This window comes from Triturus cristatus, chromosome 2_1 (genome assembly GCF_964204655.1).
Source record: "Triturus cristatus chromosome 2_1, aTriCri1.1, whole genome shotgun sequence".
Classification (NCBI taxonomy): Eukaryota; Metazoa; Chordata; class Amphibia; order Caudata; family Salamandridae; genus Triturus; species Triturus cristatus.
In genome coordinates this window covers 622023164-622039209 of record NC_140581.1, presented here as the reverse complement: position 1 = coordinate 622039209, position 16046 = coordinate 622023164, and the positions used below count along the sequence as shown (strand labels likewise).

General features: G+C 38.9%; 1 protein-coding gene across 1 annotated transcript in view; it reads left to right on the top strand.

Annotated features, from left to right (window-relative positions):
* Positions 1 to 9892, top strand: part of ST8SIA4 (ST8 alpha-N-acetyl-neuraminide alpha-2,8-sialyltransferase 4) — a 480430-nt gene extending 470538 nt beyond the window's left edge. Inside the window, exon 5 of the mRNA XM_085632554.1 lies at positions 4636 to 9892. Within this exon, the coding sequence (XP_085488680.1) occupies positions 4636 to 4918 (283 nt within the window). The 3' untranslated portion in view covers positions 4919 to 9892. The remainder of the gene's footprint in view (positions 1 to 4635) is intronic.
* The last annotated feature ends 6154 nt before the right edge of the window (positions 9893 to 16046 follow it).

Genomic DNA, 16046 nt, shown 5'->3' with positions numbered 1-16046 from the left:
TGTTAAAGCACCATTCGGGTATTTTGATACTTAGGGGTGATTTAATTGCAGTGGCCAAGGAAGATTGAGAAAGAGGAAATCCAAGAGAAATGTGGGGGAGGCCTTGGCCCTTACTGGAATTCCAAGATTTGCGACACTTAATTGGCCTATGGAGGGTCTATAACCCCTTGGAAAATCCATACAAGTTTTACACAGGTGCCCATCGCAGCTTTTCGCAAATAGATTATCTTCTAACACAGAGACTGCATGTGAGGTGTTTTACTGAGGGTAGACACCTGGCAAGGGTAATTTCAGATTATTCTCCTATTTGGTTGGATTTGAGTGTTAGAGCTGGCAGGACTGGGAGGGAGTGGACCATTAACCCTTGAAATAGGGAGAGACTGAAGGGGCTTCATACAGGTTCTAATCAAAACTTCACAGAAAAAAATGAAGCAGTAGACTCTGCAATCACACTGAGGGAGGCATACAATGCCGTAGTGAGGAGACAGTCAATGTCTGTGGTTGTTAGGGAAAAAAGAGGAAGTGAATGGATAGGCTTGAAAAGTAGATACTGAACCTAGAATGCCCTCTTGCTTTCCAGGAAGATAATGACCCTGAGCCACCCAGTTCAATCTGATTTTAAGCCAAACAGTTGAACAAGGCTTAACCACTCTTGAGCAGATCTACATGTTCGCGGTTCTTGATAGACTGGGCTTTGGCAGTGGATAGGACTCCTTACAACTGACCAATGGCTAGTGTCAAGGTTAATAGAGAGTGTATTTGAATTGAGATGGGGAACCAGATAGGGTTTCCCCTTATTAGACATATTCTTTACACTGGCACTAGAGTCCCTGGCAGGACCCTGAGATGAAATAATGCCTGGGAGGATAAAATGTCTCTCTATGCTGACAATGGGCTGCTTTTTGTGGCAGACCCTGAATGCACAGTGTCTAGGGTAATGCAATGATGATAAACTTTGGCAACTTTTCATTGTATAGAATAAACTAGGGCAAGTGCCAAAAATCCCAACTTACAGGAGGAATACTGAAATTGATGAATGATTGCAAGATGCCTCTTGTAATGGAGGGGTTCAGATACCGGGCATAAACATAATCAGGAATGCAGGCGTATTCCTTGATCAAAACCTTTTCTCACTGCTTCGTAAATTTAAAAGTGATGTTCAACCCTGGCAGGCTTTGCCTCTGTCATGTCTGGGCAGGAAGTCCCTGTGCAAAATTATGTGCTTGCCCAGGTTTCTCTATGTGCTCAGCAACACCCCTTTTTGCATTCTTGTTAAGATCTTATAAAACTAGAGGCTGAAATGCATTTATTGTTGTTGGATGCCCCCCGCAAATTTAAAGGTGAAGTGTATAATGGAAGAACTGCTCTGCAGGATATAAAGAGATATTATTCGGCCTTCCAACTGGTGATGATAAATGACTTGGTTTTTGTGGCAGCAGACCCAACTTTGCAGTACTGTAAGGATATTTCTTTATCCTCCAAAAGATTTGCCCACTCACACAAAGACAGTAGTATGAAACAGGCAGAAGGTGAGTGCCTACTTGGGGTGGAAAGGAAGGCTTAATGAAGAAACGGTGCTCAATGTATTGGCACTTTGCGGTCTATTACGATGTCGGTCTCCGACCGACATTGTTCGTTTCAATTCCAACCGCTTACTTACAAAGTAGGCAGTCAGATTTGAAACTGGCTGGCCGTTCTGGCTGGATTCCGACAAGCTCAGAAGCCTGTCGGCCAGTCAGAGACCGGACCTTAATCCCAATGGATGGCGTTTTTCACTGTTGGGATTATGATACCCGGTTTTGGACAGGCTTTCCATCCCGGGCTTTCCGACATGAAAATCCTGTCGGAAAGCGAGTTTGGGGACCCTTAGCAGGGCCCCTTTTTCATTGTGGCCTCCTGTTGCGGGCCAAGGGGGCACCTATGGTGCCCCCCTGTTGATCCCTGCACCACGTGGCAGGCACCTCAAATGTGGCAGGCACCTCACACGTGGCAGGCACCCTGAGGTGCCTGCCACACAGTGCAGGGATGAACACAACCTCCCATTTCCCTATGGCAGTAGCAGAATCTGCCATAGGGAAATGTGAAAATATGAGTTTGGGGGCCCTTAGCAGGGCCCCTTTCTCTGTGCGGCCTCGAGATGCTGGCCTTGATACCTGCACCGCGTGGCAGGCACCCCAAGGTGCATGCCACGCGGTGCAGGGATGACCACAACCTCCCCTTTCCCTGTGGCTGTAGCACAAGCTCCCATAGGGAAATGTGCGGTCGCATCGTAATAAGGTGCTCAGGACCACTGACCGGAGGCCAGTTGGTCCCAATTCCGCGATGATGTCGGTCGGAGGCAACTCGGACCAACATCATAATCGGGCCATATATTGTTAGTGTATAAAAAGATCATGAATAACTCCACTGACACCCTACAGAAATTTAAAGTGGACTGGGAGGTGGATGCCTGGGTTTTTGAGGAGAGGGGTGGGACCAGGAACTAGGGGCCCCAAAAAACATGGCGATAAGATCTGGGTTTAGACTCACACAACTCCATATTCTGCATAGGTCCTAATACTCAAGAGTAACCCTACTCAAGATGGGGAAGAGTGACTCAGAAATATGTGTGAGATGGTGTCACCAGGTTGGCTCCTTCCATCATGTTCTCTGATCATTTTCTCGGGCACAGTCTTACTGTAAAGAGATATAGAATGCATGACTCATGTAACAGAAATTGGGTTTGACAGCTCTGCTAAACAATATGTATTGAATATATGGGGTGGAATGCTGAAACTCTGAAGTACTTGAAGCTATGGATGGCCTGGGTCTAATAGTTGGTAAAGCAAAACATTGGCAGATGTTGGTTCGTCAAAAAATTGCCAGTCCTCAGTGACTGTAGGAATGATATGTGCTGGTGTATGCTGGTTGAAAAAGTGATATATGAGGGTCAGAGTAGCCCTAAGAAGTGGGAGAAAATATGGAGCGCATGGTAATCCTATTGAGGATTATGAGTGGCTGCTGGCAGTGTCCTACTGACATGAGATTCACTCTGTGATTTGCCCAGGCTGTCAGACAACGATGTGTGGGCTTCCTAGGCTGGTCCAGAGTTGATCAGACTTATGTTAGATGTCAAGTCTGTATAGTCACTGATGGTGACCTGTTGTTTTTTTTTGTCTACCCATAAAATCAATAAAAAGATTTTCAAAAACCACTACAGTTGAATTTGCCTTGGTGAAGAGTTGGTTGGAAGAAAAGCTGAAAAACCATTTAGATACAATGAAAAGAAAAACATTTTAAGGATATGACAGTCAGGGAAGGCAACTGGATTATGTTAAAAGCCCTGAGTACACTAGTAAAAGGTGCTGCAAGATTTTGAACTTAGGATAGTGGTAAAACATTTAGTAAGTATGCATGATGAATGATAGTGGAGCAGAATTTGTTTTCAAGTTTACCAGGAATGTTCATGACAGTGAGGTAATGTGGGAAGAAAACGTTTGTGGTGGCAGTTCATTTGATCAAAAGATTAGCCCATTTTCGAATTTGTGCTGAATCAGAAAAAAAAGAAATTTAGGTCTTGAGGGAGGTTCTGTTTTCTTGTATTGAAGCTCATTTGATCAAACAATCTTATATGCACTTATTGAGAATTATGGTATGTATAGGGAGTCATCTGTAGAGAATTTGAAATCTTTTGAGCTTGTTAGCTGTTCCACTGCTGATTATACTAGTAAGGTATGATTTGATACAACAAAGCTTAAGAATGAGACGTATGATCAATGAGTGGTAATTCAGGGATGTTAACCAACTGTGCGAGGTCTACTTGCACTTATCCTGGGAAAAGGGTGATTTGAATTCCTAAGTATTTGAAAAATTATATCATATATGAAATAATTATTTTAGAATGTACGGGATTTCGCGTTTTTTGGGGAAGGAGTTTTACAACTAGTGTTTTACCCTCTTTATTATTTGATTGATGGTTTGTTTATTTTCCTATTTATGAATGCCCTAATGCTGGGTTTCAATTACAATTTTCTGGAATACACCCTGATGCTTTCAGGTGAAGATTCTCATCGATTATCCTGGGTATTCTGAGGAGTGTCCTGTCCTTTGGTTGCAGGTACTCTGTCTGGTTACACCTGCTCTTACCAACTCCTTCATATAACATCTGTTGCCTCCCATGCCTCCTCTTATCTGTACCTTTTTCCTTCTTGCCGCAAGCCATTAGAACTTAGTCACACTAGATCTGAGAGTACTTTATGGCCTCTTGTTGATCTTAAAAAAGCCTTTGAAGTATCCCTCTGGGTCCCTCCTGAAAGTCTAGACTTCTAGCCTGACCTTCCAGCCCTGCTAATACTCACCTAGAGGTTAATGCTATGTATGTTTAATTCAGGACTGTTCTTCTGCTCTATTTGCTGTTGTCAGACCACAAGCCAGTATGCTTTGGCTTATATTACCCCCCTCCGCCTCAATTTGTGTGTTGCCTTTGCTAGCTGTTGTACAGGTTCTGTTATAAATGCTAAGCTCTGCAAATAAATTAAAACTCATTAAAACAAATGTATAACTAGGCAATCCTGTGGGCAGTACAGGTGCAGTGCGTGTTTGTGTTTCTTTCATTTGCCTCAATAATAACCACCTTTTTTCATGTTTACTTTGCAGTTACTGGCTGACAAATAAGGTGCACATCAAGCGACCAAGCACAGGACTTCTCATGTACACCCTTGCGACCAGATTCTGTGATGAAATTCACCTGTATGGATTCTGGCCATTTCCAAAAGATTTGAATGGAAATTCAGTGAAATACCATTATTATGATGATTTGAAGTATAGGTACTTTTCCAACGCAAGTCCACATCGGATGCCTCTGGAGTTTAAGACGCTAAATATGTTGCATAATAAAGGAGCACTTAAATTAACAACAGGCAAATGTGAACAGCAATAGAAGTGAACAAGAAGTACAACCATGAACTGAATATGCAGCTCTTCATGAAGATCTGTCTGGCTTGATTGCAAGGAGTTGATTTTGCAGTATGTACTAAGCAGCTGAAAAAAAGAAGCTTGTCACTTCGGCTCCTGCTGATTTTTTTTCTTTGCAAGGTGCTATAACATTGAAGCATCCCAAATCCAAGGGATCTTGCAAGTGCCACTTTTACTGAGTGGAAATCTTGAATGTAAAATAAGAGTTGCTTTCTTGATCCAAACAAGTCAATAAGTATTTTAGTCTTGGAGCAGCAAAGAGCTTCTGGCTTCTTGTTTCAAGACACAGCAGCAAGAGGATGTACAGTATAGAAGCCCTGCTCAAAGAAACACTTGTCTTAAATAATTGGAAAGTTGTCAATGAGTGAGTAGAAGAGGTAGAGCCACGACAACAAGCAGGTCAACTAAATGCCTTTAGTCGTTACTGTGTCTGACATTGTACAATAATCTGCCTTTTTTAATTGTGGGGTGGAGGGTGTTCTTTTTTATTGGTGTGTGAAAAGAAGGGGTCTGGCACCCCAGTAAATGTAGCAAAGCTGAAATTGTCTGATAATCATTGACTAACGCTCATCCTCAAACTGGCACCAACGAGTGGAAAGATTTACCCAGACACAAAATAATGTAGATCTCTTGAGCTTGTAGTAAATCCTCATGATTGTTTATCTGCTGGGCTTTTTCACATCAGCGAATATGGGGTGCTCCTAAAGGACGTTAGTGTAAAGTGCAGTTTGGGAGGTGAACAAATACAAAGTAGGTGCCCTTACTTTTGGTACCAAAGATTACACTGATTTTGTAGAATACAAGCATTTTTATGAAGATAAAATGTACACTTTGTACTGTGATGCTGTGCTGCTGGGATGATGACTGTGGGCGATGAGAATATCATGACATTTCTCGTACATTATTATCGGCATAAATGAAGAGTTGCTATCTCTGAAACTGACCTCTTGATGGTTTGAAGCTCTGCAAGATCTTCACTCTAGAGGGCTTAAGTGGCTTAGCAATTACATCTGAGAGCTAGGTTTATTCATTATTTGCTCTACACTATCACAGCAGTTGCTTGGTGACATATTGAGTCAAACCAAGCTGTATAAAAGTGCATAACCACAGTGTTAACATTGTTCATTCAAAGTGTAGGTAGTTAAAACAATTAGATCAATCAACTTTGCTCTGAAAATAGGGATTGATTTAAGAAATGAAATTTTGAATTAGCTGTTCAGGCCATGCGTGGGCCTGCAGCAATATGCTGTCATAGTATTTTCGGAAAGATTCAAGGCCATACCGTGGCAGACCTTAATAACATATTACAACAGTACATAACATAGCATAACATTTCATAACTTAAAATAACATGGCATAGGAATAGAACAAATGATCAATTGGTTTCGTCATTTCTTCTAAACAATTGGTAGTACTTTTTATGGCAGCAATACCATCAATTCAGATCAAATTTGCCATTTTACCAATGAACCAACCACATGTAACTCAACCCCACTGAGCCACTGGAAGAAGACTTCTGCTCCAATTTGTAGGGTCCTCTGCATGATAGGCCTGGCAACTCCAGTTGACTGTCCGTTTTTTGGGCTTTGTGAGTGAAACTAGGCTTCTGTTGCTGTTCTTTTTATCGTTGTGTGGCACTCCAGCACCTTAAAAAGGCGTCCTAGCACACACCCATATCAGTGGAACAAACCAGAAAACGATTACTGCTACCAATTATAAAATACCAATATTTCGTATAAAGACAAAAAAAAGTACTTACTAGGGCGGTTAAATTGTTTGCAATCCAAAAAATGGAAGTGCTTTGACATGTCTGACATTAGATTTTAGGTGAAAGAAAGGTTCGCAGAGACGATGCAGAATGCTGCTCTACTTCATCTTGTAGAGAAATGTAGCCATTAAAAAAACATAAATATATATTTGTGCGCCTTTTTTGTCAATATGTTGCTGTAATTTGGTCACCATCAAAATGTATTATCAAGACTCTCCTCTGTCAGAAGGGTATCACCGATGGGCTTACACCCCTCTGTGGCTAGTCAGGACAAATAAGTACTCATTACAGACATCCGTGAGCACATTGGGTTTCATTGTGTGGCTTCTATTATAGGCTTATAATTGTCTCTTATTCCTCAGGCAACTATCTGTCAAATGCAGTAAATACCTAATTAAGCGACACACATTGCAACAACAGAATCGCATTAATTCACAGGCAATTACCACTGCACAATGTTTTATTAACAAATAAAAACGTAAATATTGAATTCCAATCATGGACATTATTAGCTGCTTCGTAAAGAAAATCTTCTTTTAAAGCTAGCTTAACCAAAATAAACATGCAACAGAAAAAATACATAATGTGTAATATGCTCTTTTATTGCCATTTCATGGTTCTGGTAATGTTTAGAAACAACTAGGCAATGGGCCTCATAGTTTTTGTTGTCATCAGAACCCCTCAATGGCAACTTGGATCTTATTACACAATTTACCGTTATGTATTCTCCAAACATCGCTCCTTTAACGTTCTTGATAAAGTATGCCATGGGTTGAGACTTCAATCATATATAATGCATGGGAGGCTGCAATCCCTGAGTTAAAACCTGTCTATAATTTCCTCATTGCAGGTGACTTGTGCTCTAGCCACCTGTAATAAAGAAATGACGTGGCAGCTCACTTATAAAAAAGTATAACACTTGAGCTCTGACGTCACAGTGTCCACTGCCAGAGTCAGCAGCCAGTGGAAAGGCAGGTCACAAAGTGTCATTTAAGCTGCACTTTAAAAAAAGAAAATGAAATGTGACCTTTTATTCTTCTGATCTGTTTTTCTACATGAACAGTGATAAGCAGATAGGAGATATTTATGGTAGCGTGGCGATTCAGAGTTCCATGACCTTATAAAGGACTATATGTTCACAAAACTCCTCTGTGATTTTCAATAGCCTTATAATGTATGGCAGGAGGTACTTCATCGCATACATAGTTGATACACAGTTGTATTTCACCATAACGAGACCAGAAATTGACACACTGCCTCTTCCATGTGTAAATGAAAATGCTGAATAGACTAAAAAGCCAGGTAATAAGGTGGATGGATTTTCCCACGGAATGACAGCATATGGTGCGACAGCTAGTTAATTCCATCCTCGTCTTTAGGGAAAAAAAGTTTCCAAATAGAAAGTAAAAAGCATTAAGCTTTTGATGCATGAGGCATTCCTTACAACCTTTCAGATAAATTCAGTGGGGATGAATGGTTTCCCAGCCAGTCCGGGATTAAGGACAATCAAATTATCAGTGTTCTCTCGATGATTGTATAAAACCCTAAAAGGGCTGACTGAAAATCAGACCCACAAATTACAGGGAAGGGGATTGGTGCCTGCCCGGTGCAACCCTTCTATTGTAGAAAGGGGATACATCATAGTGTGAGAATTCCCACAAACAAACCAGTTTGTGGGCGTTCCCAAACTTCGAAGGCAAACTACACCATGGAATGCCAAGCTTCTACCCCTTTAAGTAGGATGTAGGTCTGTGGAAATCTCTGCACTCATGGCACCGATCCTCATCCGCCTTCATAAGTTTAACCCTGCTAGGAATTCCATCATTTACATACCTTTATGACCAAATGTACCTTTCTGAAAGGCCCTTGACATTTTTAGGCATGGAGATGGGAGAAATCAATGCAGGACATGTAGGCTTGTAGCTGGCAGCCTGCCTGAGAGCATGCGCAATATTTCCATCCAATGGACATCTTGCAAACACTGTCAGGGTCCAACCAACCACTTTAACAATCATCCCCACAAAGGCCTCGGACGCCTGTCTTGCACCGCTGCCGAGGATGGTTCAGTAATCTGAGGGCGCACCTGTGAATCATGCTCAGTCTGTTTTTCACAGAGGCTGAGATTCATGTGCTTTCACTGAGCTCTGTATCGGCTTTGTGCCTCTTTCTCCGCTCCCTCCTTTCATAGAATAGATCCAAATGGACTGTATTAAGGCAGTGGCGGAAATCGATAAGTTCTACCGGAGCAATGGTGTCTACAATTCTCGGGAGGCAGGAGCGTCGCACCGAAACGACACCCCCTTCCGTTTCCCCTGCTCTCCATCTGCGTTGCTCAACAGCACTGGCGCATTAACGTCTTGACAAACAGGTCATTTGCATGTGGCAGCTTTCCGACCACTCCTACCCATATTTTGTGCCATGTTAATTATTGCCCAATTATAACGTGTAAATTGTATATGGAGCTGATTCCTGCAAAGCATTTAAAATCCAATTATGTCTGAGAGCAACTGTCTAGAAGTAATAACGGGATGAAATCATCTGGGGGAAGCTCAGTGAAGTCAGAAATTGGTATTCGGACAAATTCGTATTACTGTACATGAATTAGCACTTGATTGATAAAGCTCGAGGGGATACTGGATGCTGCATAAAATAATGTGTTTATTCTTCAGGCCATGGATACGACCATTAACAGGACCACACTTGTACGTTTTGGTGCGTTGAATGGGTCGATGGTTTATGCATTAAATATATGGGAGCAACGCATTGCAGAGGGCAAACCAGTTCAGGATGTTTGTCTTATAAAACTATGTCGTGATGCAAACTGTTAGTTAGAAATCTATGTTTTTATCAAGAAACGTAGGATCCCTGAGATTTTGGTGGCTTAAAACGTAATAGATTTCTTCTTTGAAATAAGCAGTGTTACATTCAATATTATTTGCATATATCAATATGTTCATTTTAAAGAATTGTGTAAGTTGCAAAAGCACAATTAAGAGAGAAGCATTCACACACAGTACTACTGAGCATAGACAACCCAGCATGTAGTTAGGACTTTATGGCTTTTTAAAACACAAAGCGCCCCTTTTAATATCTGTCTGTTATTTTGTGTAAAGTGTGCTGTTGCCTTCTTATCATTTGTACAACTGTAAGATTAAATTATTTTCCTTTTTTCTTAATGCGTTCAGAGTTTTTAATTGGGTTTAAAGCGACTGGCAAAGTTGCTTGGGAAAAAGGTGCATCACAGTCCAGGAATAAAAATGTCATACCATACCTGCTACTTGACACCTTAGTCCTAAGGTGTAAAATAGCGATAAAAGAGTGCAAATCGTATGTGGGTGACAAGTGAAATACTTTGTATACTTTCCGTTGACTAAGGGGCTAATTACGATGGCGGACGGACTCCCGTCCGTCCACCATCGTTTCGGATTGGGAACCGGCCGCCCATGAGGCTGCCTGCCCACAATCCAAATTACGATGCGACTGCCACCATGGTGGTCGCATCACCTATATTTTGCATTGTGGTTGGGATGCGTTCCACAGTCCCAGTCGCAATGCAAAAATGAAGGCACTTGCATATCCCTGCACTACGTGATAGGCACCATGCAGTGCCTGCCAAATGGTGCAGGGATATGTAGAGGGGGCAGCATAGGTGCACCTCAGTGCCCTTGACCCAGTCCCAGGGATTAAGAGGGGCCCGCTACGCACCCTCAAATCCATGTCCGCCATTTGCTGGGCTGTGTTTCAGTTCCAACAGGCGGTCAGAAAAGGACCACCTGTTAGAACCGTGGCGGACGGTCTTTACGACTGCCACGCTTAGCCAACGATTCCCCCGCCATCATAATATGGCAGGGGGAAAACAGCAGTACGATGGCGGACGGCCCACCACTGACTGGATGTAGGTGGCGGGCCTTCCACCATCGTAATGAGTCTCTAAGTTCTGTCCACCCACAGTTTGACTTTAAGGCGATTCTGGACAGTAGCTTAAGGTGCAACCATCTCATGCTCCCTAAAATCATAAAAATGTCATGATAGTCAGTGGACAGAGGCAGCAAAATGTAATTTGGTTTAGACTGCTAGATGCATAACTCAGGTTTGGGTATTTATATTTCGAGTTTAAATATTATGTAAAAAGACTATAAAGTAATATTGAAAATTAGTTTGTAAAGGATCAGGGGATGATTTGATGATTTTCTACAACACAGAACGTATGTAGAGTTATCTAAGATTTTCATCTGTTTTATTGGGGTGTATTAATTTCTAGGCAAACAGTAATAAATCTGCGTTAACCACATAGCCCAACACAAACATACAACACAGATACTTATCCCATCTATCAATAACCTCCTTCTCGGCTAAATTTTGTCATATGTTTATTTAAAAAAATGAAAATGTTATGTTAAAGCCATCATGTGTAAAACTCTTTAGGTGTGTAGACACAGTCAATGAAGGACAGCTACATTTCTTCTGATTTTTCTAAACAATTTGCTGACAATCCGAGAGCCTGCATTTTTACACAGTAACACAAAATTTAGAACGCACTCTATGGTTTCTTGATTCCTGGATCTTGAGTTACATTCTTGTCAACTATCATCATATGGGAGTTCAATTTACTTAGTACCTCAAGTATGTTAGAAATCAGGTTAAGAACAGCAATGTATGGGTAAAGACTGTCTCAATACCAAGTTCACCCTATTAAGTTGTCCTGCCAAAAGGACACTGCTTTCTCCCAACTCCAGAACATGTGTATGGGCAATGCAGAGAGTTGGGATAAAAAAGCAACCAAGAGGTTTGTTCACAAAAGCCTACTAGAGCCGTAACAATACTCTCTGCTGAGTAACCCTTAAATTTAAATTGGCACCTCCCTTAAATACGTTTCCATGAAGGAAAGATCATTCAATGAAGAAGAAAGTTCCTGATATTTTTTAGGTTTATATATATTTCATAAATCAAAATAAATACTACATTGTCTGACCATATTTGATGAATTTTATGATCTAAATCTTTCGATTGAGAGTCTTTTGTCTCATTTTATTGCATCACTTGTACCAATATTTTGTCTGTGTCCCTTGTCCAGCACCTAGAGACCCATGCGTGATTTGCCATGCTTTATAAATCTATGATTGATTGGGAACCGCTGGGCCAGACTAGTGTGGTATGAATGAAGGAGACCTTTAAAACTGACTGTAACATCAACTGATATCGATGAACTTAAACAAATGGGCTATCTGGGCTTCACATTCCACCTGTGAACATAATCCCTATCCGCTTTAAGAAAAATGGGAATATATAGTAAATGCATTGCGCTATCATTCCAAGTGAGGTACGCCAAAACTCATCCTGCCAGCAACAATGGACAACAGAATGAAAATAATTGTTTAGGGTTTAAGAGTTTGGCGGATGCGGAACAGCTGCTAAAACAGAAGGTTGCAAGCAATCCTATTTAGACTGTGTACATGACTGTACACTCTAAATGGGGTAGGCGCAACATTACAACCATGTTTAAAACTGTGGTTCTTAAGAACCAACCAAAAGTCTTCTTCGCACTGATACAAATTATTGCTAGAGCTTATTGGAATTTTTATATCTACACCATATATCAATCATCTTTTGGATGATAACATTTCTCTACCAACACCCTTTAAAACTAGTTTGACAGGAATGTACCCATGTTCCTATGTCATTTTACAGTATAACTCTAGAAATCTTGGCAATAATTTTACTGCCCCCATTCAATACTTAACTTATAGAAAAATACATTTTAAGAAGATAGATAATTATCAATAGGTTTCCAAAATAAATTATAAGAATTACAATTATGAATAACACCATTCAAGGATAAATGGGCTACTCTTCTAGTAAAAATAACCCATGACCACCAAACATGAACAGATAATAATGAAACGTCTTTCCAACATGAGTAATGGATTTTAAAGCTGCTGATAACAGGAACTTAAAAAGTTTACCTTCAAGATCAATTCATTTTTGAGAAAGAACTACAGATTTACAAATTAGCAAATTAAATGATAAATCATCACGAATATTAATTATTTTTTTATAACTTCCCAAACTTCAGTCCAAAATTTAAATATAGAAGGACATTCAAAAAGCATATGTTTTAACGAACCAGTATGCAAATAACAGTGCCAACACTTTGAAGTTTGAAGGAGCTTAGCTTGAAACAATCTCAGTGGAGACCATAGACAAATATATAAAATATATGAGTTTGTTTGATAAAGCGAAACAGGTAACCATCCTGAAATACTATTAAGCCAAATTGTTTTCCATGTTTTGTAAGATAAAGATAGAGAAAGCTCATTATTCCAAAATGCCAAAAGCATGTTAATATTGTTACCTTTAAATGTAGTCATCTTTTTATACAATAGAGTTTTAATATAAATCGATAAATATGATTTAGCATTAGAAGGTATAATGCGGAAACGAGTCTAAAATAGAATTGCATAAAATTCATATTTGAATTAATCAGAGGAAATTACATTTTTTCCATAAAACCATCAAAAGAGATAAAAGCATTGTTATAACAGATATCTTTGAGGCGAAAAATACCAGCTTTAATCCATGAATGCCAAAATCTAACATTTTTAGTACGTTTTATGCTTGAATTATACCATAACGACATATCTTCAGTCACACAAAGAAACCCCGGCACTCTAATCCAGTAAAGCCTAACACATTTGTTGAAATTAATCTCATGAACTGCAAGCACCAAGTAATGTAGAGAGATAACCACTTGATATAGAAAATGTTACGAAACGTACAAGTATATGCTGTAAATACAGATTTAATAATTGTTAGACACAAAGCGATTTATCTAACATGTTACATCCCATGTCAGAAAATGTTGATGTACGCATTTCATTTTGTTCAATTCTTGTAGACACAGATCTTGACACGTAGAACGTCGTATCAGAAACAGCCAACGCGCGTTTCGTCACCACCGTGACTTCCTCAAGGCTGTAAAGTAATCATGGATAAAACATTGAAGTGTTCTAACGTAAATGCAAAAGAGGCTTTGATTGTCTATTTCTAAAATTTCTTCTCCTTAAAAATAGTCAATGAAAGGAAACTATTAGAAAAGTTTTCTAGGTTTGAAGTTGACCCTACAACAATGGAAATGAATAAGTGAAAAACACAAAAAGGTTGAGGTGACAGATGAAGCGTGAAAAATCTGAAGCAGAATAGGAACTATAGAACAGAAAAGTTCCAAAGTACACCCAACGAAACAAGTGTCCATATATATAGAAAACTAAACAAAGGATGTTGACCAGTGAGGAAATCCTTATATAATCATATATGTGTAAGGAGACCCATGAGCCAGAGTCTGTTTCCAAAGCTAGAAAGAAACAGATCTTATTGCTTGAAAAAAAGAAGAAGAGCATTTTGCGAGCACTAAAATAATTCTACGTAGTACCCCTACTGTCCCAATATATAACGGGTCATAGAATTATTCTTAAAAATATAAAATCTATATAATCAAGAGTTAGTAAGTTCACCTTTAATTCCGGTGCTCAGAAGATGATAGGGATGGCTTTAATCCATGAATGCCAAAATCTAACATTTTTAGTACGTTTTATGCTTGAATTATACCATAACGACATATCTTCAGTAATGGACATGGGTGATTGAAAAATTAAATCGAAATCATGTAATATTAACTTAGTGGATTTTAAAATAGCAGATTTATTAAAAAAATATTGATTTATTGGACATAGTTAACAAAGAAGGTAAAGGAAAAGGATCAATTAAACTCTTTTCTATAGAAAGCCATGTAGGGGGATTAATCACATTATAATTATTAAACCAAAGAGAACTTTGCTTTAATATAAAAGCTTTGTGATAACAAAAAAAATCTGGTACACCAAAACCTCCAGTACATTTAGGCAATTTTAGTTTTTTACAACTAATACGAGGTGCTTTATTGCTCCAAAGAAATTTAGAAAGGAGTCGATCTACATCTTTATAAAATTTCATAGGAAATTGGGTAGGAATCATGGCTAGGGAGTAAAAAAATGTTGGTGCATTTTTATGGAGTCCATTTTTCCCACACCATGAAAGATGAAGTGAAGACCATTTAGATATTTTATCCTTAATGTAACTTAAAATAGAATCACAATTTAATGATATTGTAGTTTTCATAGAAGTTACAAATACATTTTTCTCTTTGCCAAATTATATCCTTCATGGGTAACATATCTGGTTTGCAATGAATATTTATAGGAAAAAATCTGTTTTATTAGTATTTAATTTATAACCAGAAAGTTTGGAATAAGATGAAATAATCTCAAATAAAGGAGGGAGAGAGGAGATAGGATTGCTAATAAATAAAAGTACATCATCTGCATATGCTAATGTTTTAACATTAACCTCTTTAATATTAATACCATTAATATCATTACATTTCCTAATTGAAACGAGCAAGGGTTCAATAGCAAGAAGGAATAGGAGCGGGGAGAGGGGGCAACCCTGTCTGGTACCTCTGAAAAGACAAACTTGGTTTGAAGTTTGACCATTAATAAATAGACGAGCTGTAGGAGTAGAATAAAGAGCAGATAGCATACAAATAAATATGTCACCAACATTAAATGTAAATAAAGTACGATATAAAAACTGCCAATGAACTTTATCGAAGGCTTTTTCAGCATCCAATGCCAACACTCCTCATGGTAAAGATAAATTGGACCCTTGTTCTAGAACATGTGATAAAGTTCTTGTATTATTTGCAGAATATCTATTTCTCATAAACCCAGATTGATCTGGATGAATGATAGAATCTAAAACAGAGGTTAACCTAGTTGCAAGTATTTTGGCATAGAGTTTACAATCCTGATTTAATAAGGAAATAGGATGGTAATTTGAAACAAGTGTAGGGTTTTTATTAGGTTTGGGTAAACAACAATTAGAGCTTCAGTAAAAGAACCTGTAGTAGTCCCTGTGGAGCTAAAAAAGGTAAATAATTTAAATAAATGAGGAATAAGATGTATTTTAAATTGCTTGTAAAATTCCGCTGGAATACCATCTGGTCCTGGGGATTTATTTTGCTTAAGAGATTTAATGGCTATTTATTTTTAGTTAAGAGGGATATCTTGGGTAATCTACATGTAGATAAAAAGAATCAATTAAAGAAGAATCATCAAAGTTAGCTTTATTATATAAAGTATTGTAATAATTTAGGAATTCATTAACAATATCGTTTTGCGATAGGGCAATTTTCTCATTGGGGCCATGAATCGAATTTATTTGAGTTCTATCTTTTTTAATGTGTAGATAATTGGCTAAAAGCCGTCCAGATCTGTTAGCATTAAAACAA